At 47.6% G+C, this 23,522-nt stretch overlaps 1 protein-coding gene across 1 annotated transcript in view; it reads right to left on the reverse strand.

Annotated features, from left to right (window-relative positions):
- BAZ1B (bromodomain adjacent to zinc finger domain 1B) overlaps window positions 1–23,522 on the reverse strand; it is a 53,435-nt gene that overhangs the window by 16,809 nt on the left and 13,104 nt on the right. Inside the window, exons 5-10 of the mRNA XM_065647308.1 lie at window positions 22,198–22,319; window positions 21,370–21,567; window positions 17,529–19,224; window positions 10,641–10,779; window positions 9,327–9,457; window positions 7,481–7,586 (exon numbers count right to left, since the gene is read on the reverse strand). Of these exons, the coding sequence (XP_065503380.1) occupies window positions 7,481–7,586; window positions 9,327–9,457; window positions 10,641–10,779; window positions 17,529–19,224; window positions 21,370–21,567; window positions 22,198–22,319 (2,392 nt within the window). The remainder of the gene's footprint in view (window positions 1–7,480; window positions 7,587–9,326; window positions 9,458–10,640; window positions 10,780–17,528; window positions 19,225–21,369; window positions 21,568–22,197; window positions 22,320–23,522) is intronic.

Below are 23,522 nucleotides of genomic sequence, written 5' to 3' on the forward strand. Positions count from 1 at the left end.
TTTTTTCCCCCCCATTATGTTTATTAAAACATCGGCATTTGAATTTAGTAATGTATCCCAGGGATTAGATTCACCAAGCTGCACTCAGTTTAAGTAATCTGAATGTCATTGCAGATGCACTAGAAAACATTAACATGCTACGCGCTGCACAGCCTGGCAATTTAATCACTCTCTCTGCAAAGCCTGTGACTTCTTCCATTAACCCCAGAAGGCCACAGATTATCCAGAGCTATCATGTAACTCACACCGCGATGGCAACAGGGCAGCTCGGGGGCTGCGAAGGCTGCAGAAATTCTCCTGTCTGAGCAGCTCACGTTAACTTGAACGCTTAGATGCAGTATGTGAAAACCACACTAATTAGCTTTAAACCTTTCTGCTCAGAAAGTCCGTCAGGACAGCAATGGCAATCGGCAGGTGGCTGAATTTAAAAGGGGAAAACTTCTGCAGAGTTCTCTACACGAGGCATTCTCTCTGCAGTTCCGGCGTACAATCAAGTTTTAATGATGGGTTGTAGATTTAAACTAGTTATAAGACAGTCTGAAATTCTGCTCTTTTCCTTCCCCCGCTCCGCCCCAACCCTATTCTAGGATGTCATGGAACCTCCTCATCTGATGGGGACGGGGATTCAATCTGAGCTTCAGAGCTCATTTACGGAAAATAAGACTAATTACAAATCTTCCAGAAGACGATTGCTTCCTTAGAAGAGGGGAGCCAGGGAAGAGAAAAATCAAACTTGTGTGGAAACGATTACAAAGGACCACGATGTGACCCTTGCCAGCCGCGGAGGAGACTCCAGATCGAATTTTTCTTCTTAGGCACAACCTCGGATGAGCCAAGCAACTAGAGAAAGATGCTGTTCTGGCTCCTCTTGGAATCACTGTATCCACAATGCTTATTTTTCAGTCAGAAATACCTACTAAGTATCATCTCTGAAAAGAAAATATTTCAGAGTTCTAGTTTGGTCATATTGGGGGAATAGCTCACAGTTTGCGTTCAGTTAGAAAATAAATTACTCTAATAAAACATAGGATTGATTTAAAAATGGAAGAAAAATTATTTCTTGCCAGTCATCTGCTCCAGTGCACTCCAGCCCCGCAGAGCATCCTCACTTCCCACACCGAGATCAAATCTTTTGGCCACCACCATCCTCTGCACACCTGCCCGGAGAGAAACGGGACAGGGCAGCTCCAAACATGTCCCAGGCACCTCAGCAGCGCCAGTGATGGATCAGGGGCTGGGTCATGGGCCCCAACAGACATTCACACAGACCTATGACAACGTAACTTGTGCCTGTTTCTTATAGATGCCACTTATGGTGACAGATTAGATTCCTGCATTCACTGGTGGGTCTACAGACAGACCACTGCAAGGATGAGCATTTCTAAGTCTACTGGACTTCTGCTAAATACAGAGAAATTTCTCTAGAATATTTGGTATCAAATTGCTTCCAAACCCTTGAGGCAAATCTTGGGATTGGTCCTAAACCATATTTCAGCATGAAGAATCCGTTGCAATGGCACAAACCAAGCTTCCAAACAGTTCCCTTGCAGACACGCAGCAGAGGACTCCTCATGCGTGTTGAGGAGGTTGCCCAGGTCACGGTGAACCAACATCGGCCACTGTTGCCCATACACCACGGCATCCAGCTGGAAAAATAGCTCAGACCATGCCTGAGCGTCCTCAGCCTTCCCCCACAGCTGCAAATCTAAGGGGGGAATTCCCTGCACAGTTTTGCCTACCGTAAACACGAACAGGCACTGGAAAGACGCAGCAAATGGCGCTTGGGTTCCCCAGCGTTCTGTGGTTGGGGGAAAGACAACACAGGTTGCTGGGCAGCGTGAGAAAGCAGAGATCAGCCTTGGAAGAAAGCGAGGGGTAAGTCCTGGTACAACTTCGTTCCTGCTGAAAAGGAAATGGGACAGGGAAGGGAGAACATCTGCAACAGGGACTTGAGTCCTCCCAGTCTGCCCTGAGAGTACAACTGGGAGAGCAAACTGATTTCTGGGAGAGCAAACTAATCTACATCAGCTTGAACTCAAATGTGCATAATATGAACGTATCAAAATAAACTCGTGTTAGTTTGACTGGTGACACTGCTCTGTGCAACCACAGCTCCTGGTTCCCAACGCAGATCCACACACTCCCTGACCTGATGGAAAAACCTCCAGCTGCAACTGGGGCTCAACCAGTGCAGGACTGGGGCATGAACACGGTAAGACAGGGCTGGTGTTTAAATGGAGGAGGCAACAGGGCTGTGACCTTGTGGGTCTTGATAAGAAGAAGGGGAAGGCAACTGGTGCCCTGACACAGCTTAATAACAGTCCAGAGTGATGGGAAAGACACCCGTGGGAGAGTGAAGACCAGAGGGAGGGTTTCAAACTGATCCAAAGGGGGAAATCCTGACTGGGGTAAGAGCTTCCTGCATCCCTAAATAACAGCCAGGATGCTGTTCTCACATTTCTGGCAGCACAAGCCAGCTGACTGATCAGCAATCAAAACAGAGGAGAAATGGCACAAGCATCAAGTAAAAAGCTCTCAGTATTCACTGAAGCTGAATATCCCTCCCTGTTCTGGGGCTATGGGCTGTGAGGGACAGAAAGAAAGAGAGAATCAAAGAATCACAGAATGTCCTGAGCTGGGAGGACCCACAAGGATCAAGAGTCCAGCTCCTGTCCCTGCACAGGACACCCCACAGGTCACCCCGTGTGTCTGAGGACGTTGTCCAGTCTCTTCTTGAACACTGTCAGGTTGGGGCCAGGACACCTCCCTGGGGAGCCTGTTCCAGTGTCCAGCACCTCTGGGTGAAGAACCTTTTCCTCATGTCCAACTGCCCCTCCCCTGGCACATCTTCTGCCATTCCCTGGGGTCTGTCCCTGTCACAGAGAGAAGAGCTCAGCCCGGCCCCTCCTGCTCCCCTGCTGAAGCTGCAGCCCCATGAGCTCTGCCCTCGGTCTCCTCTGCTCCAGCTGAACAAACCCAGGGACTTCAGCCGCTCCTCACACGGCTTCCCCTCCAAACCCTTCACCAGCTTCGCAGCCTCCTCTGGACACTCTCCAGCAGCTTTATCTCCTTTTCTCCTGTGTCCCCAGCCCTGCACACAGTGAATGCTCCAGGTGAGGCCGCCCCAGCGCAGAGCAGAGCGGGAAAGGTGTAAAACCTGGACTGCAGAGCAGGGAATAGAAGAAATGGAGAAGACAAGGTCTGGGGGAGCCCAGGATCAGCACCTGCTCTGGACGGCTGGTGGAAACAGGGGAACTCCCTCTGCAGAATACAGGCGTGAGATGGAGCCTGTCAGCACCCACGCAGGGTAACTCCAGCTGTCTGCTGAGGGGACCCGCTGTACCAAACTGTATTCCTGCCACATGAAGAACAATGGAGTTACTCTGCAGAGATGCCACTATTTCCAAAATTTAGCTGCTTTCTGACCAGGATGAGTGAGAAGTCTCCCACACGCTAATATACTGCAAAGGTTGTGATTAACCCGTGGTTTGTGCTGGACAGATGGACACGGCTCACGAAGCACCACAGAACAGACAGAAGAGTTTTTCAGGGACCACGTGCCCAGAAGCTTTAAATGTGGAGATTTTTTAATAAGCATCAAGATCAGTGAAAGTGGTGCACAATGTTAGAAATGGGACTGGACTATCCATCTGGAGAAGACAGAAGGAATCAAACATTCATGATTCTGAATGAGAACAATGATTCAGACTCTGCACTTCTAGGACAGAACACTGCGCCCTCTTCTTTTTGGGGACAAAGTACTGAAAGCAGAAACCACTTCCATGAGATACTGTTTCTGTAGCTCTTGGCAGAAATATCGAGCCTATTTCCCTCTTCATCCATGTCCTACCAGCTCCTATCCTCAAGGAGAAGGGGGGCAGGACTGTGAAATACAACCATTCATGGAGCTCATTTTGTGTTCATTTCAAAGTTTCATAAATCTAAGTATAATGGGGTAAAGCTAAAGATGCTCGCCGTGCACTGTAAGGCTACTCTCAATCCCATGGTAGATGTACTACTTGATAAAGGAGACAGATAGTAGCAGTTAAAGCAGAATGCAAAGAAATGCAACTTCCAATGCACCGCACGCTATCATGAGTTATAGCTGAACCAGCCCTTGTATCCAAACAACAGAAGTTGCAGATATCCAAGGACTTCAGCGTGGTCTCAGGGCTCCTGGGGCTGCACAAGGACAACCTGCAAAAAGTGGCCAAGGAGGACACTCCTCCATAACCATCCACGCTCATGGGCGTCCTTGAGGCTGGAGAGATCAATGACAATGGCCACAGAGGGAGATACTGTAACAGGATTTCCTCCGAGGAAGTTCTAGTTACTGGCTGTCCCCTGAAATAACAGCTCTCAGGTTATCACTTGGTGTTTTGTGGAAGCTTGGCGCTCCGGGTGACAGCTGTCAGACAGGTACTGAGCAAACAGGCTTTCTGCAGTTCCAGAGCTTTAGAGAAAAGTCTTTCAGCTGAAGAAGCTTAATGCTTATCTGTGGAACGGCTCAGGGTGGCCCTGTCAGGAGAAATTCACACAGACAGCACAGAATGCGGAGGTAGAAGTGGTCTCGTTTCCTTTGCAAAGCTGCCTCTGTGCCCCCCGCTCACCTGAAGGGCGTGAGGGCCACATCGGGCTCAGACCTGCCCTTCAGTTTGCTTCACCTCGATACCCTGACACGGCCAAGCCGCTCGGCTGAACACCACACACAGGTGAAAACCAGTGAGTGCTGGGACTGTTATCGGTGCTTCCCAGCAGGCACCAAACCAGACAGAAATCAAAGGCCTTGTAGCACAAGAGCCAGGCCAAATAAACCCCAAACTCACCTGGCTCACTGTGTTATTTCGGAGTGGCAAAGAGCAGAGCGGCCACGCGGGGACATTGCTTCAACTTGCCCCTACAGATTTTGACATCTTTTGGAGGACTCCCTTGTGTGCCAGGACAGGAATCTTGGTGCTTAACACTCCCCAGGGAACTCCTCTTTTGACGATTTGTCCAACTGGGGCTTTGAACAGCTACAAATTGGAAGATCCCGAGCAGCTGGTGGCAGCGAGTCGCACACATCGGCTGGAGGATCCCGAGCAGCACTCGCCTCCCTATTTCAGAACTGCCCTTTGCTGGTTTAATTTTCAGTTCTCTTTTTTTCTGTATCATAAAAAAATCCTGTTTCTTTAGATTCCCCCATTCTCTGCTAGCATTACTCTCCATCTCCCCACTGAACACACAAATTAAGAGTATTTCTGTAATTTTTCACATTTCTTAGGCAATTATTCACTCATGAGAAGAGCTTCCCTCTTTATCCTCCGGCAGGCCTTGCAACAACGGATCTTGTGAAGCATGATTGTTCCCCAAGGAAAAAAAAAAAAAATTGTCCTTCGTCTGCACTTAGTTTACCATTTTTTATTTCTTTCATTTAGACCCAGAGTTTTTAAGCAGGCATTCTTACTTTTAATAGCTTCCTTATCCTGACGTGAACCATATGAGAATGTTGTTTTATCACTGCTGCTGTTTGGTTTCCAAGTTTTCTCAAACCTTTTTTTCAAAGGTAAGAGGCAGCACTTGCTTTGACCATCTAGTACAGAAACTTTAAGACAACCTCTTTGAAAGCATTTTAGGCTTCTGGCTGCCATTTAAGCCTTTTTTTGTCTTCTTAACAAGTTGCTTCATTATTTTTTTTGTTGCTCTCTTCTTCTGAAAAATAGAAGAATACTGCATACTATGGTCACTTCTTGCAAATCAGCTCTTAGTAACAGAATTTAATTCAGCCCTGAAAGTGCGCACGACCTGCTTCACAGAGCTGCTGTTCCTCTGCAGAGCTCTCCTGCCTTTGCTCCCACTCCGACCTCTCTCATCTCAGCGTGTTGTTCAGTTGCCTGACTGAGCAATTCAACACTGCAGTATCTGATATTAAGCTTTTTCAAGTTTCGCCTGGAATTACAAGTTTCAGGGATTCTGTGTTACTTCACTCATCTGATTTGGCTCTATGTCGCCTTTAGTTTATAGCGATATGCACTATTAGTTTAAGCTGTTTTCCTCATATAATTTGTCTTTTTACTGGAATACATCTGCCATCTCTGTGAAAGGAAGGAGTATCAGAGCAGGGAGAACTTCCCTGGGGATCACACTGGCCTCCACAACCTCCTGCTCAGCCCCACTCCCCAGGAAAGCCCAACTGCTTGAGTTTTGGCCACGTGCAAAGGACCACACTGAGAAAGGGGTGAGATTTGTCATGGCAATACTGGTCAGAAGGCACGCACAGGAACTCTGCCAGCAATGAAAAAGAGAGCAATCCAAAGCGTCAGCACTCTGTGCCGATGGTTTAGAGGAATCAAGACATCCACAAATTTCAGTTTCTTTGGCAGTTCCTGGTGGGGAAGCAGGAACACCTTCAATAAGGCAGTTCTGATGTGCAGCAGCAGAACCGCGGAGCCAAGCTCACAACTGGGGATGTTTATCAAAGACCAAATAACCACAGTGGAAAATTCTGGGGGAAAGCCAGCGCTAACACGGGAGCTGCACGAGCAAGAACGTTCGGACAGTTACTTCTCAGAGTTATCTAAAAAAAAAAAAAAAAAAGCAGAATCCTTCACAGGCAATATAGCGGATGAAGCTGTAGCCAGTATGTTCTGGCATAAGGACCACTGATCACTCCCTACCACACAGGGCAACAGTCAACACAGGAGATTTTCTTTGAGGGTAACAGACATTGGTTGGGGCAATTACTGGAGCAGGTCACAATAAAACCTGTCAAAGGTAGAGCGTTTAGATTTGATTCACTTAGAAGACATGGTGGCTACTGCTTGGCGTTGGGAAGTGTTAAACGGATAGCAGGCTGTCAACATGGGAGAATAATTTTGCTAAGCTACAATTATCAGTAGCAATGAAAATCAATTCCACACTGTGGTGCTACAGGAGATCAAACGGACACGAGCACAGTCTGCTGTACGGCCCGGGAAGACACGGACAAGGAGCTGGGGACACTCTGCACGTCTCACAGGGGCCAGGAACACGCAGGGCTCAGCCCTGGCTGCAGAGATCTCAATGGAGACTTGAATTTCATGTGCTCAAGGACCTCATGTGCCACAATTCAGTCCTGCTGAGATGAACCACAAAAGAAAATCTATACACACTTAGCTAGGTCACTGCTCCCCAACTCCTCCTCCTCTTTTTTTTTTTTCTTTCCTTTTTTTTTTGGTTCAAAAATTACACTTACCAGTACTGGAAAAAAGCACACATCGGTTCTCCTAAATTAACAATCTTCTGAATATAAAATATTTAAAAAGCAATACATCAAAGTAGCGTTTTACCAGCTTAATTCATACAAGCTTTAAGTCTGATTGATTACATTGACTCCAGTGGTTTCACTGGCGGTTGGACTGGCTGCCCTACCAGCCATCAGTAGGGCCTGCCAAACAAAAGCTGTCTGGTTTCTTTGACCTCTACACTTTGAGCACTTTGCAGTGATAAAAGCACATGTTACCATAAGTTCTGTCCCTGCTTGGGGGTGGTGGTCTCTGCGGGCAGGTCGGCAGTGCGTGCAGCGCGGTGGAGCTTGCTCAGTCTGCCGTCCGCGCTTTTCCGCTTGTCTGCAAAACAAGAGCACAAGCTCAGAGCTGTTCTCGTTCGCCTTCCTCCTCTGTGTTTTTAATTTGCAAAAACCAACCTACCTCCAGTTCAGCGTTTATATTCAGCACCTAGGCCAGCAATGCATTTGTCAGGGAAAACTAGTCCAGCATTAGCTTGCTAAAGGATGCTGCATATTAATTTATAGAAATACAGAAAGATAATGGATTTTTTTAAGAAATTACTGTATCATAAAGCACATACTATTTCAAATGCATTAAACTAGTTCTACTTTTTAGCTACACATTGTCAAAGTACTTTTAGAACTGAGTTACAAATAGGATGTATTTGCATTTCTGAGCACCTTGGCACGGCAGTCAGACACAAATTTAAACCCTTGCTGATTTAAGCCTTTGCTTGTTAAGTTTCAAAAGGAATGTGCTGAAACCTTGCACATTAGCTAGGTAAACAGACAGGCAGCACTTGAGAAATTCATGCAGCTGGAAGCAGCTGGTGTACAGGAACACGGCCGGCTGGTATTTGATAAAGTTCACATAATAAAATATACCCATGAAGGGTCACTGAATGACACCACCTCCAGCTCAACAAGTCACGAAGATGCAGATGGCTGGGTGAGGTATCACGGTGCATGTGCCCTGTTCCATTCTTCTACAGACGTTTGCTCTGACCATTGTCTAAAACAAAACCACCAGGTGAAGGTTCTGGTTTAACTCCCAACAGCCTCTCATGCAGCGTTGCTGTAGATGGAGTCAGTGTCAGCCTGTGATGCTCCAGGAGCAGGAAGCAATGAGGATTAACACTGCAGCTGCAGTCAGGTCACAATATGCTCTTCAGTACCCAGAACTACTGCCACATACAAGTGCTGAGTTTCCCTCCCCACAGACTGATTTTTGTGCATGTCCAAGTTCTCCCTGCAATGCCCCAACCACCCAGACTCCAAGTCAGCCAGAAAATTACAGAGGACATACTAGAACTTCAGCTTGTCACCACACCTCACCTGCACGCTGGGTGCAAGGTAAACAGCAGGCGAGAGGACACATACAAGAGGGCTGTGCCAAAACGGCCACAATCAGCAAAGCTACAGGGATCTAGAGGACTGACCTGCTTGATACTACCTCACAGATTAATCTGGGAGTCTTGCCAATGGTGGAACATCAGCACAGTGACAGACAGAATCACAGAACCAGTTCGGTTGGAAGAAACCCTTGAGTCCAACCGTTCCCCCATCCACGTCCCTGAGAACCTCATCTCTGGTTTCTTCAGCCCCTCCAGGGATGGTGACTCCACCACTGCCCTGGGCAGCCTGTTCCAATGCCCCACAGCCCTTTGGGGAAGAAATTGTTCCCAGAGATGCACTCTAACAGTGAGGATACCCTCACTCTGCAGCGGACAACAGACTCCTCCTCCAGGACGTCTGGCACACTGCAACTTGGCAGGGTCAGCATAAACCAGAGGGATTAGTCCACGACTGACATCAAGCTGGCTGCTGCTGACAGAGGTGATGGTATCCCGTGGGACACTGCAGGCGGAGGGACACTGCAGGTAGTTCTCAAGACCCGCAGCAGAGGGGGATCATCATGAGCATCAGCCACTCCTGCGTGCAGGCTTCTTGAGTTTAAAGAAGGCTTAAATCAGAGTTTCCCCATGAAAACACTCAGACTAGACAGTTCTCTTACATTCATTAATCCATCCTTACAGACAACAACAAAGGAAATACCCATGGAGAAGCAGGTTGATCATACCTCCTGGGCTGCAGTCCTTTCTAAAATCTTCTTTTTTCTGATGGGAAAGGGTGAATCTGTAGTCTATGCTGTCATGTACCCAGCCTTTTTCAATGAACAAGCCAGGAACCTCATCCGAAAACAGCCAATACCTGTAGGAAACACACATTAACAGGCATCTGTCTCCTCTTCTGGCTAGTTACACACATCCACTTTTATTTGCACAGAGGGGAGAAGCATCTGTGTGCTTGACTCAATAAAAACTGAATGCATGTGTATCTTTCTATTAGCACAGTTGAGAAACATGAAAAGCTTTTATTAGAATTCATCCTAAAAGTATTCCTGTGCAAAAAACATTAAAAAAAAAAAAGAGATGCTATAAATAAGTAGGTTCTTGAGCAGTGATGGCAGCACTTGCGGCTCCACTGGCTTGTGGATCCTGACCCCTGCAGACGGCGTCAAAAAGCTGCTCCATAAAGCAGCGAAGGCCATTACACTCGTGTGCTGGTTTGACTGAAAATGGGTTAATTTTCTTCATGCAGTTAGAAATCTTTTTCACAGCTACCACACTCATTATTTGGACTTAGTTTAAGAACAAGTAGATAACACCCCAGGACAGAGTTAATGTTTGTAATTGCTCTGGTCTGAGAGCCAAGGACACTCTGGGCTCTGCCCACAGGCCTGAGGCAGCGAGGAAGGGGGGATGGATGGGGCAGAGCTTGACTGATGCCCAGACTGAGCAATGAGAGTATTCCAGCCCATTAGCGTCATGCTAATTCTTTAAGAAGAGTCAGGACCTTCTGGGCTGTTCTCTCTCTCCTGCTCTTGCTTGCTCTGGGGTGCAGCTTGGGGAGTTCAGTTGGGACGTTTTGCTGTTTTGCAGGGGTCTCTGGGCTTTTCTGCCTTTTTCCTTTTCTTCTCTCTTTTGGATCGGCTGTTCAGGACTGGGGTATCGCTTCCTGGGAGTGGCTGCTTGGTGTGGATGGAGTTCGTGGGGAATTGCCTTGAGCATCTTTTATTTCTATTTTATATATATATTTACTAGTAGTGTATTAGTATTTTGTTATTTTATTAAACTGTGTTTATCTCAATCCAAGTTTCTCCCTTCCCTGTTGATTCTCTCCCCTGTTGGGGGTGTGGGAGGGGGTGAGTGAGCGGCTGTGTGGTTGTATTGCCAGCTCGGGTTCAACCACAACAACTCGATATCCACAAATCCCTCACCTCTGCCCTCCCCCACAGCTCAGTACACAGGGACTCCTCTCAACACCCTCCACACCAATCACTTCTTGGGGGCCGTGATCTGACAAAACTCCTTTCAATCATTTCCCTTCCCACCTGTTATGATTACGGTCGGTGCCAATTGGAGTCCTGCGCATCACCAGCTTCGCTTTGGCGATTCCATCCTGGAACGTTTTCTCAGCTGCAGCTTTATGCTTCCGGATTCTTTCTTCCTCTGCTTCTTTCTCCATCCTCACTGTTGAAATTAGCATAGAGAAGCATTAGCTTTCTTTTATTGTATCCAGTCATCAATATTCTCTTTCATTTCACTATGTGATTAGGGTAAAAATACATATATATTGGTGACTTTAGTTAGTATTCCTTTAGCACTGCCATCCATCCTTTATCTTACATTCCACCCACCATTCTAGAAAAAACTCAAGAATTATTAAGAAGTCACGGAATCCCAGAATGTCAGAGGTTGGAAGGGACCTCAAAAGCTCATCCAGTCCAATCCCCCCGCCAGAGCAGGAACACCCAGATGAGGTTACACAGAAGGTGTCCAGGCGGGTTGGAATGTCTGCAGAGAAGGAGACTCTACAACCTCCCTGGGCAGCCTGGGCCAGGCTCTGGCACCCTCACCGGGAAGAAGCTTCTTCTCATATTTAAGTGGAACCTCCTGTGTTCCAGTTTGTCCCCATTGCCCCTTGTCCTATCACTGGTTGTCACCCAGAAGAGCCTGGCTCCATCCTCCTGACACTCCCCCTTTCCATATTGATAACCATGAGGTCACCCCTCAGTCTCCTCTCCTCCCAGCTCAGGAGCCCCAGCTCCCTCAGCGTTTCCTCGCATGGGAGATGCTCCACTCCTTTAATCAAAATCAAAGCATAAGGGTGAACTGGGCTGAGGAAAGTTTGCATAAAAATTGACCGGAGAAGTTGGTCCTTATTATTATATCTCATTCTAGACCAACAAAGCAGCATCCTTTGCTGTGCAATTCCCTACAACAGGCTCAAAGATCTTTAACTGCAGCGCGGTATCCGGCAGGACTCCCGCTCTGGCCTCAGCCCAGGGGTGACACCAGAGATGTCACCTGCATTTCCCACTGCAGCCACGGGGACAATCCCCACCTGCCCAAAACCAGACCTGGCACAAGAGGCTCTTCCAGGCACCAGAGTCTCACAGCAGCGACCAAGTCGCAGCTCCTGCCACCTCCCGCTTTCCCATCCACACTGTGATGTAGAAGAGCATTAGAATAGAAACCTCAGGTTTCCCACTCATGACACGAGTATTGGAATTTCACCAGTTCTCAATATCTATGGCTGTTGGCAAAGAAGAGGGGAAGAAAAACAGGCAATGGCCTAAATCCTGGCATCATGGACTCCTTGGTGAGAGTTTTACAAAATAAAACATGTAATTTCCCATCTCCAGGTAAGGAGCAAGAGGCAAGGCAGCTTCTGCCAAGAGACAAAGCATTAAGGCCAACAGGATTTATGCTTGTCCTGATGGTTCAACAGTCTCTCTACACTTTTGCTTGTCTCTGAAGAACAGGTGTATCTTCACCAAGAACTGCCTGAACAAAAAGGAACAAAACACCAAACTGCGTCACGCTGGCTCTTCAGAGCCTGATCCAACAAAACCATCGCTCCTTCACAACCTGCACAAAAGGATCTGGGCCGATTTCTTGTGTGTCCTGAGAAAACTGGCAGAAAAAGAATAAAAAGGAGGAAGAAATGAAGACTTAACTTTGCATTAGAGAGGAGGGTTGGAAGCAGATGGAATGAGAGCACATGGAAGGTTGAGGTGGAGTGGGGCAGGTGAACACGAGCAGGCACAGGTCGGGTGCCGGCTGCTGTCCCAGCCTCACTGGGACTGTTCCACTACCTGCTCTTTCTCTTGCAGCCACTTTCTGTACCAAGATACGTTTGGTAACAGTTGATTATTAAATGCCTGGTAAGTCTCTGAAGTCCTGCCAGTGTAATCAGTCTTGACTGATTAGAGGTGACATGCTGGAAAACACACCCTTGAAGTTGTTACGCCAATGCTATATATCAACTTTTATATAATAATATACCAACAATATACCAACTTGCAGTAATTGCAGCATGGCAAAATGTCCCGTTAATCTGTACGTGCCAGACACAGCAGCGGCACAACCCATGTCTGTAAATGTCGGCTCCTCCCTGAACCTCACAGCCTCTCCATGGCCAACACTGAGTCAGGACGAGCAGCAACAGCCACTCTCAGAGCACCAAACACCTCGTGTCACCCAAACCCAAGTCTCACAAACCACAGAGCCCCGCGCTGCCCAAGCGCCGTTCTCGCCCTCCAGACACACAGAGGTGACACGATGTCCCCAGGATTTCTCTCCTTGACACCTTCCCAGGACTTGCTGCCGTCACCTGACACCAGCACAAGGTCCAGTTCCCTCCTCAGCACCGTCCCCTCGAGCGCCAACTCTCCGACCAAACCGAGCTGCCGGCAAACCCTGCAATGCCGACACCACGGGATATTGTGTGGACCGACGAGACAGGGATTCTCTCTATCCAGCTGTAAAGTCCAGCTGTAACATGAACCACCAAGTGCCACAAAGAGAAGGCAAAGAAAGAACAGAAACTTAAATTTACAGAACCGCAGGCTGGTTGGGTTGCAGGGCCCTCTGCAGATCCCTCTGCAGATCCCCAGCCCAGCCCTGCTCACGCAGGGTCACCAGAGCAGATCACACAGGTCGGGCCAGGCGGGTGTGAATGTCTCCAGAGAAGGAGACTCCACAATGTCTCTGGGCAGCCTGCTCCAGGCTCTGGCACCTCCCAGCAAACAAGTTTCTCCTCATGTTCACGTGGAGCCTCCTGTGTTTCAGTCTGTGCCCGTTGCCCCTCACCCTGGCGTTGGGCACCACTGAACAGAGTCTGCTCCATCCTCTGACACCCACCCTGAGATATTGATCCCATTGATCAGATCCCTCTCAGCTTCTCTCCTGCAGCTCAACAGCCCCAGCTCTCTCAGTCTGTCCTCATCACAAAGATGCTCCAGACCCCTCAGCATCTCTGTGTCCCTCTGCTGGACTCTCTCCAGTAATTCCTTGTCCTTCTTGAACTGGGGAGCCCAGAACTGGACCCAGAACTCCAGATGGGGCCTCACCAGGGCAGAGCAGGGGGGGAGGAACAACCTCCCTCGACCCGCTGCTCACACTCTTCTTAATGCACCCCAGGTACCATGGGCCTGGGCCACAAGGCACATTGGTGACTCACGGTCACCCTGTTGTTGACCAGAACTCCCAAGTCCTTTTCTGCAGAGCTGCTTTCCAGCAGGTCCGCCCCAACTTGTACTGGTGCTGGGGGTTACTCCTCCCCAGGAGCAGGCCCCTGCACTTGCCCTTGTTGAATTTCATGAAGTTCTTCTCTGCCCAGTACTCCAGCTTGTCCAGGTCTCGCTGGACGGCAGCGCAGCCTCTGGTGTGTCAGCCTTTCCTCCCGGTTTGGTACCAGCAAACTTGCTGAGCGTGCGCTCGGCCTCTTCATCCAGGTCATTGATGAACAGGTTGAACAGGACTGGACCCAGTACTGACCCCTGGGAACGCCACTGACAACAGGCCTAAACCAGACTGTGCACTGTTGATCACAACCCTCTGGGCTCTGCCATCCAGCCAGTTCTCGATCCATCTCACCGTGCATTCATCCAGCGGCACTTCCTGAGCTTGCCTATGAGGATGTTGTGAGGGACGGTGCCAAAACCTTGCTGAAGTCAAGGCAGACAGCGTCCACTGCTCTCCCCTCACCTATCCAGCCAGTCATACCATCATAGAAGGTTTTCAGATGAGTCAAGTATGATTTCCCTTTGGTGAACCCATGCTGACTACTCCGGATAATCTTCTTTTCTTCCACATGCTTGGAGATAACGTTCAGAATGAGCTGTTCCATCACCTTTCCAGGGATGGAAGTGAGGCTGACTGGCCTGTAGTTTCCTGGGTCGTCCTTCTGGCCCTTTCTGCAGATTGGAGTGACGTTGGCTTTCTTCCAGTTGTCAGACATCTCTCCTGTTCTCCAAGACCTTTCAAAGATGATGGAGAGTGGCTTTGCAGCAACATCTGCCAACTCTCTCAGCCCTTGTGGGTGCATCCCATCGCGGCCCATGGATTTGTTGATCTCCAGCTTGTCTAAACAATCTCTAATTTGCTCTTCCTCAACCAAAGCAAAGTCTGCCTTTCACTTATATGCCAACACTGTTCAATCAAAATGAGAACAAAGAAACCAAAGCAAAGGGTTCCTCCCCACATCTCATTTTCATTTGTGACAGCAAGCTGCCCTCAGCTGGCATGCTCGCCTCCAGCGGGCTCCGTTACCGTGTCACCGTCAGCTCTCCATCCTCCTCCAGCCTGCACGGAGCTGTTGCTTCACAGAGCAACACGCCAAAGAATGCCCAGTAAGTGCTGCAGTAATGTGGAAATGGAAGTCACTCAACTTTTACTATCAAGAAAATACAGGTATTAATCATGTTATCTCAACAGGGAGTTCTGTACTGACTTTTTTTGAAGAAAGAACAACAACAAACATTTATGGTTCCTTACACTGGGTTCTTTTTTGAGCTTGGTGGCACTGGCTGCAATCCTGATAGGTTTAATCTGAAAGAGGTTACTGCTCCTGGTGTTACAGGTGATACCAGAGTGGTGAAAAGAAACCTCTGACTGCGAGATAGATCTATAGAGAGATATATATGTAAAAGAGTCGTTGCTGACAAAACGCCTATTGTGCAATGGTTCATATAATACATGTATTAATACAATATTGTGTGTGCATATATATGCATGACCTACTGCACAATAGGCGTTTTGTCAGCAACTACTCTTTTACTTCCCCCAGAGACATAATACTATTAAAAGCAAATGCACCTGACGTGGTGTGAGAGCCGTTCTGCTGCAAAAGGCGCAGAGAGGCAGCGCGGCGGCGGGAGCACACGGACACGCTACCCCCGCGGTTATCAGAGCCGCTTTCACACATTGAACCCAACCAGCCCCAGGTCTGATGTCCTGCGCAGATCGGCTCTGAGCTGCTGACCCCGCAGCCCCAACCACCACCACCACCACTGACCAAGCTCTGCGGTACTTTGAAGGTACCTTTACACCTGGGAGCCGCTGCTGAAGAGGTAAACACAGCCCTGGGTGCCCAAAATGTTGGGGTTTGTTATGTGGAAAGCAAGCAATATGAATTCAAACCTTAATGAAAGGCTTCCTCCTTCCTTCCCTGCCAGAGAGACCCAGTTTGCCGTGTGGAGTTCAAAAGAATGAATCAAACCTCCCCAGCAAGCAAGACAAGTGATTCTTATCTCCATCCATGTAACATTGTTTTTCTTTGTAGAATCCTAGAAGGTCCTGAGTTGGGAGGACCCACAAGGATCATGGAGTCCAACTCCTGTCCCTGCACAGGACACCCCACAGGTCACCCCGTGTGTCTCAGGACGTTGTCCAGTCTCTTCTTGAACACTGTCAGGTTGGGGCCGGGACACCTCCCTGGGGAGCCTGTTCCAGTGTCCAGCACCTCTGGGTGAAGAACCTTTTCCTCGTGTCCAACTGCCCCTCCCCTGGCACATCTTCCTGCCATTCCCTGGGGTCTGTCCCTGTCCCAGAGAGAAGAGCTCAGCCCTGCCCCTCCTGCTCCCCTGCTGAAGCTGCAGCCCCATGAGCTCTGCCCTCGGTCTCCTCTGCTCCAGCTGAACAAACCCAGGGACTTCAGCCGCTCCTCACACGGCTTCCCCTCCAAACCCTTCACCAGCTTCGCAGCCTCCTCTGGACACTCTCCAGCAGCTTTATCTCCTTTTCTCCTGTGTCCCCAGCCCTGCACACAGTGAATGCTCCAGGTGAGGCCGCCCCAGCGCAGAGCAGAGCGGGACAATCCCCTCCCTGCCCGGCTGGCCATGTTTGTGCTTCATATATAATTAGTACAAACTATCAAATGAGAACAAGATCCATCCCAAGCAGTAGTGTCCAAACTGTGTTTCATTTTGCAGCAAAATCTTATCATAAAACTTGCTATCAAACAACTGGACACTGCAAGAACCAGGGCCCATAGCCCCTTCAGCTACAGCACGTTAGATAGTTGGTATTTTGTTTTTTTCTGGAGAAGCAGGACAGCACTCCAGATCTTCAGCAGTTTATTGATACTTCTGAGACTCACAGCGCCTAGCAGATGTGAAAGGTCTTTTTGCACTCAGTGTGAGGCATCCAGTGTCCTTCCTCAGAAGCCTCAGGGCATTCCCCATTATTTACCTGTTCTTGGTCTCCCAGAACAGCTGCTCCCGGCTCTTTCAGAAAGACAACAACCACCTAGCTGAGCTGTGCTGTCCACTTCCACCTGCCCAACACCAACATTTACAACCAAAAAATTCCCCAAACTGTAATTACAAACTATTTCTCTCTTCATATTCCACACTCCTTAGTCAAAAGCACTACTTACACAGAGGTGTACAAAATTTGGTGTTGCAACTCATGATTTATCGAGGTTTGAGTGGACAGTTTATATTCATGCAACTCTATAACAAATTCTTTAAAGTGACAAGCTGTAAACTGAAATTTATTGCCTATGTCCTTATCTGGGAGGTCTGGTCGCATCGAGGTGACCATGCGCAGGGCAGCAGCTTTGCGGCAGGAAATGCCTCCTCTGCACGTAAAAGCCAGAAGATACACGGACATACACAAGCACCTTTTTGTTTGTTTGTTTTCTGTCCCCAAAACAGATTTTTTTGTTCTCCAGCCTCCCTGGGCCCGACAGAATTAGAAAGGTACTGAACAAAAGATGCTCAGAGACAAAAAACTAGCAGCAGTTATTGCTTTCTCTTAACATTCCAGATTTGGGGCTGTCATAGGAACCACAGCAGATGAATTATACTGCAGTGAGTAAATCCCTTAAAACCAGGTAATGCTTTTGAAAATAGGCTGTGAATTCTGCCATTAACTTATGCCCCTCTACTCCACAACACACAAACGCTCTACTCTCCTGCTATTTTTCTTACCTCTCATTTGTATTTCTTGTCGCTCCCTCTCTTTCTTGGCTTGGATCGCAAGCAGGCGCCTGCTCTTCACAGCACTGATCATATCATCAGCTTCTATTTCTACCCGATGCTCCATTTTCACCATCTCATTTTTTTTCTTCTCGTTTCTTCCCATCATATTCTCATCTTTCCCGTTCTCCTTGTTCTTGGCCACCATTTCTTTTCGCTTCTGTTTTTCTGCTCTCTTCTTGTCGTTTTCCTCCTTCAGGATGGCCAGGCGCTCCTTCCACAGCTCCACCGACGTCTGCTGCTTGGCCTCCACGTGGTCCTGCACCGAGTACGTCATCAGGATCCGGTGGCACAGCGCTCCGAGTATCCGTAACTTCTCTTCGGGAGTCAGCTCAAAGAACTCTGATGTCTCCAGTTTCTCCAAAAACTCATCCTGTACTTCATTATCCTCGAAAGCTGCTGAATCCTTGCTTTCGTCTACGTTATCCGAGATCTCGCTTTCCTCCTGCACATCGGACTTGCGCAGGCACAGGCGAACCAACTCAGAAGCAGAATGCAAAGTAAGTGGTATTTCAGAAAGCTTCATTCCCAGCTCAGCATAATCTTCAGCAATTTCATCCTGCAGCAGGGTCTGCAAGAGAATGACCAGCACTCGGTTCAAATAGAGGAATCCTCCCTTTTCTGCACAAAGCGCTTCCATCAGGGAAACGGCCGTGATGGGATATTGAGCATCTGGCATCAACAACCCTGAGTAACAGCTCAGAAACTCCACCACCATGGCGACATCCCCAAAGAGCGTGTTAGGAAGTCCTTCTGGAGTATCGACCAGTTTAAACGTAGGCAAGGCCTTCCCTTTAAGATCTTGGTCCTCGTATCTTTTCTGTTTTTCCAGTTTTTCCTTCATCTCCTTCTCCTTCCTCTCCTTTGCTCTCTCCTTCAGCTTCTCTTTCAGCTTCTCCCTTTTCTTCTTCATATACTCCTTCCGCTGCTCCTCTGTCATGGTTGCCCATTTCTTCCTGTGCTCTAGGAGTTCATAGCGTTTCTGTACCAACCCTCGCAAATCCTCGGGGAGACGGGCTCGATCCTCATTGGAGAGCAACCGGGCTGTTTTGGAGATGATGCAGGAAAGAGCACTTTTTTTGTCTTCCCGGTCTTTGTTTTCTTTGTAATAGGCGATGAGATGAAGCGCAGCAGGAGGCAGATGTTTCTGGGGTTTGCTGGAAGACCTGGGGGTGCCTCCCGAATTCCTGGGAGTCCTGGACACCTTAGTGGTACCTTTGGCCATGTCCAGTAGTGTCATCTGTTTCATTTTCATCTTTGGGGTCTTCAGGCCTTTCCTAGGAGACTTTGATTTCCCCGACGACTTCTGCCCGTTCAGAACCCTTTTGCCTCTTTGCTTTTTGTCCAAGGATTTGTTGCTGCCTTTCCCCAGCCGGCTCCTCTTTGGAATGTGAAAGTTCGAACCAAGTTTAGCAGGTGACACAATTTTCATCACCTCTTCCAGCTCTTCTTTAGGACTTTTTGAATTCTTAGAATTTTTCACCTTCAGCGGAGAGCAAATAATAGACTTCTCCAAATGCACGTGGCACCACAGCGTGGGGCTCAGGGGCTGGCCCAGGGATGACCCATCAGCTTTGGGTTTTTTGGGTGGTTTTCTGTCCGGTGACCGAGAGCTCTTCCTCTTGGTTGAGGGGTTGAGAGTCATATACTAAAATTAAAGAAAGAATCATTTATGTTAATATTAAAAGGTAAAAGGTCATCTAGATACTTTTCTGTCAATTACTTTTGCCCATGTTTAACGTATTTTTCCAATGAACAAGGAGTACTCAACACGTTACGGGTAACAGGCCTCTGCAATGGTTTCCAATGTGCCGCGTTGTAGTCACTGCATTGGGCAGGAGATCGTTAGCTCATTCCTGAAACTTCACATTTAACTTTATAAAATGTAACACTACAAAGAATTTTAAATGTTTCCTACTACATTACATGAAACTGCTTTGTTTCTACTGAAAAGGTTGTGGGAAGGGGGTTTGCCTGGAAAACGCTGACATTAATTTTAAAAACTATTACTCCTCTCATGAGATTTCTTAGTGAGTCGTGTTGGGTTCAGTCCCATCCGGCGAAAGCTGCCGGAGCACAGAAGTGGTGGGTGACGGGTCCAGAGATGGTGGCTGGAACAAAGGTGAGAGGGTTCAGTTCTGAAATAACGTCACTGAATATCTGATATATCTGGCTTAAAGCTGCTGACACGACCTCCCTGACGGCACCTTCGACACCGAACAGTGCAACCCAGTGCCAAAGACAGACCAACCTCAGCACTATCTCAGCATCTCCAATTCAGGTTCGGGATGCACCCAGAACACTAACTCATTTCAAGAAGTGAAAAATAAAATACAAGGATATAACCTTTAGATTATGGATAAAATTACCAGAAAACAGGGGCTGAAAATTTGAGATTCCTTAGCAATAAATTCCAGAGCGGTGAGCGTAGCAAAAGGTGCAAGCATCTGAGAAGCATTTATTTAAGAACAGACATACACAAATGTGATCAAGTTAAAACTGCCATAGGAATATTCAGATTTTCTGGCTCATGGATGTTCAGTCTTGAAAGCTTTAAGAGCCCTCGTTAGCCCATCGGAGAAATTTTTACTGAAGAAGATTTTCAACCACCAAATCCAGTGTCTGCATAACTTCGTTCTACACAAATTCTGTGTTAAAACCTTTGCTGAAGAGCATTACTGAAGCTGAAAGCGTCCAGCACTGATAGAATTCAAAAACATTTGATCTACAACTTCTGCTTCGTATTCAACTGTCACTTGTCAGAACACTAATTCTGGATTAATAAATTCTCCAGCCACTTCCCAGTATTTAAAAACTCAACATAAACTCAACCTCTACGTCAGATGGCAAATACACCACCCCTGAACACAAAGCTCAGGCCTCCTGTAAGGCAAACCAAAGATGTTACAGTTACGTGGTTTTTCTTATTCTAAAGGCACCTCCATCCAGCAGGGTGCTGAATATTTGTCCACCACAAGCAAATACTTTAATTTCTATTAGGGTAGTGATGCCAAATGCTACAGCAAGGGTAAACACAGCTAAGTATGAAGAATTTCTTTTTCCCTTTATGCAAATTTACAGGTGCCCAGAATAGTCCACGGCAGCTTGCTAGAAATGGGTGTTCTCCTGACGGAAAAAAGGGCTAAAGCAAGTATTTCTCCTCCAGTTTTAGAACAATGCCTCACAAAGACTGAGTCCACGAAAAAGTGAGTTTACTAAATTAAAATAGTGCTTTCTACAGCCAAAGATGGCTTTAAAACCAGAAAATTTCATGATAAGGCATTTACTTGGTTAACAGTACATTTGGCTGGTTATTACGAAGGGCTGGGAAAAAAACCCATCGCTGCTACTTCTTCAATACGAAATTTGTGGTATCTGGCACCACTCAACCCAGCACCACACAAGAACCAAGAATCACGAAGTCAAACATACCCAGCTCTTGCACTGGAACCATGAAAATGGTCCAATAACTGACACTACTGGGTAAGGACTGTAGCTGTTCTGTTTGCCTTATACCTGGAAATCAGTCTTGACTTGTACACAAGTCATGCAAACTGTTGGAAAAAACATCAGGAAAAGGCAGTTACACCTCAGATTTTCAAAGCAGATCAATGTTTTGGCTGTGTCACCTCCCAAAGGGTCAATCTCCAAGAGTGGAACTTCCTGCTCCGCATCTCTCTGAGCTGATTTAAGGCTGGGAGCACCAAAACCGGCACCCTGAAGGCTCTGCCCAGACAGTTTAATGGTGGGAAACGGCTGAGAAAGCAAAGGAGATACTTGGAGGAATTCTTACCTTATGCGGGTCAAGCAAGAAGTCGCTAAATTTACTAGGGAGGGAGTATTTCTTCACTAGGTCGTCCTCCACCACCCATGGGGCGTTCTCGCAGGTGCCGGCCCGCAGCGCGTTGTGGCGGATGAAGTACCGCAGGATCTCCTTGTTGGGAGGACGCTCCGTCCGCACCAAGCTGTCTGCCGGCACGTTGCTGATGATCTTGGAGAGAACAGGCAGACAGGCTGTTAACATTTCACTTCTAAACACATTAGAAATGCATACCATGGCTAAAAGGAGCAAGGACCATTGTACTGCTTTCTGTCCAGACTCTTTGCTCTTTCGAAGCGCTCTTGGAAAGACAAACCAAACAGAACTTGCAGACTGAGATGCACAATAGATTGGCAGGAGATTCAGTTAGTCAAAAAAGTTTAAAAAGTGAGTTTATGTTGCAGATTTCCAAATCCACTGCTTTACCTCTGACCATGCTCCAGCTTGCGCTTCCTACTAACTTAAAAGCTTTTACATATTGGTGTTTATTTGATTTTTTTCCTGAGACCAGAGGAGTAATTCTGCAAGTGGCACTCACTAAAGGGAGATCAGCCCTGCCTCTCCTGGCAAATTTGCAGATCACAAACCCAAGCAGCAGTGCCGCGGCTACAGAGCTTCCCGAGCGCAGTTACCTGTGACGCTCAGAGCAGGAGCAGCCGCTGCCGCTCGTGACTGAACCGTCTGTGTTCAGCCGGTGAACAGCAACAACTCTAAAGCTACCGTAGCACTGTGACTCAGTGATTATTTAATTAAGCTTGCATATTCATGTTATGATAGAAAGGATCTGAGCACACAACCCACCTTATCTTCATTTTTCAGCTTGACATCATATTTGTGTGGCAGGAACTTAGGTGGAACCCACTTCCTCTCTTCCTTCTTCAAAGACGTGGGAAGTTTCCGAGGAGACCTGCGCGCTCGATCGTCTGGTAAAGCAAGGAAAGGCAGGAAGGGTCTTAGGATTAGTCAAAAAAAAAAAAAAAAAAAAGTTAAAGAATCCAGACCGTGGCTGGACTGGGCTCCCCGGCCCTCGCTATCTATACAGCGTTCGGTTAAACTAGAACATCACAAAGAGATATCCTGAAGCTGCAGGCTGGGAGCAGAGTCCCTGCACAGCTCTGAAGCAGGAGGTGACACCTGGCAGGAGGTGACACCTGGCTCAGGGCCCACCTGCAGCAATTAAAGCCATCTCCTCCAGACAATCAGCTGCAACTCCCCACGCACAGGGAGAAAATCCCCGTACAGCTGATGGGGAGGAGCAGGTTTCCCAACCCGCTGGGAGCCTGGGCTGTCTCTGCTCTGTCATATTTTAAATAATTTTACAGTAGGAATTACTGACTCTAATTAACTTCTAAAATCACTTAACTTTGGTGGCCATTAAGTGCTTTATAGTTACAAGCCCTGTGTGTACAGGCTGGTTTAGCTGTAGACTTTAAGCACACTCATACAACCAGACTTTTGATTCTCAAGAGAGATGGAGCTGAAAGAATACAAAGGCATCACATTTCTTGCAAGCTGATGTTGAGTTTATTATTTCTATGTTCAGGTTGCAAACACTAATAATTTAAGACAAAATCCAAGCTTATGGAAGAAAGCAATTCCCAAGTGTTTTTATGTTTGTGGCTCTGACTCCAAGAAAGCACTAAAGCAAGCACATTAGATGAGAATAATTACCTCCTAAGTATACGCAGAATACAAATAGATGCTAGACCGAAGTCAGACTTAAAAAGATATACATATATCTATATCTATCTCTATGTATCATTGTCACGCTGTAAGCCCTATAGTGTGACAAGCTTCAGCAGCATTAGAGCTTATGTGGTATAAAATCAAGTTCTGCCCGTGCCTCTGCCCCTTCCAAAATCAGCCGTCTCGGTTGGGAACAGGTCACAGACGCTCGGGGCTCACAGAGCACAACGTGCAGCCTCTCCCCACACCGGGGCTCCAGTGCAGAGAACGCAGCGTGGAATCCTCTGCTCCAATAGTCCCTCATTATAGAAGTTTTTCTTTAAAATAACCCCCCTGAATGTCACGACAGCGATAGTACATGCGAAAGCAGACAAACCCTCTCATCGCAAGTCGGGCGAGACGTAACTTTTGCAGACTTTGGTTCCACGTTTGTGATTCAA

Source organism: Caloenas nicobarica, chromosome 17, assembly GCF_036013445.1.
Source record: "Caloenas nicobarica isolate bCalNic1 chromosome 17, bCalNic1.hap1, whole genome shotgun sequence".
Lineage (NCBI taxonomy): Eukaryota > Metazoa > Chordata > Aves > Columbiformes > Columbidae > Caloenas > Caloenas nicobarica.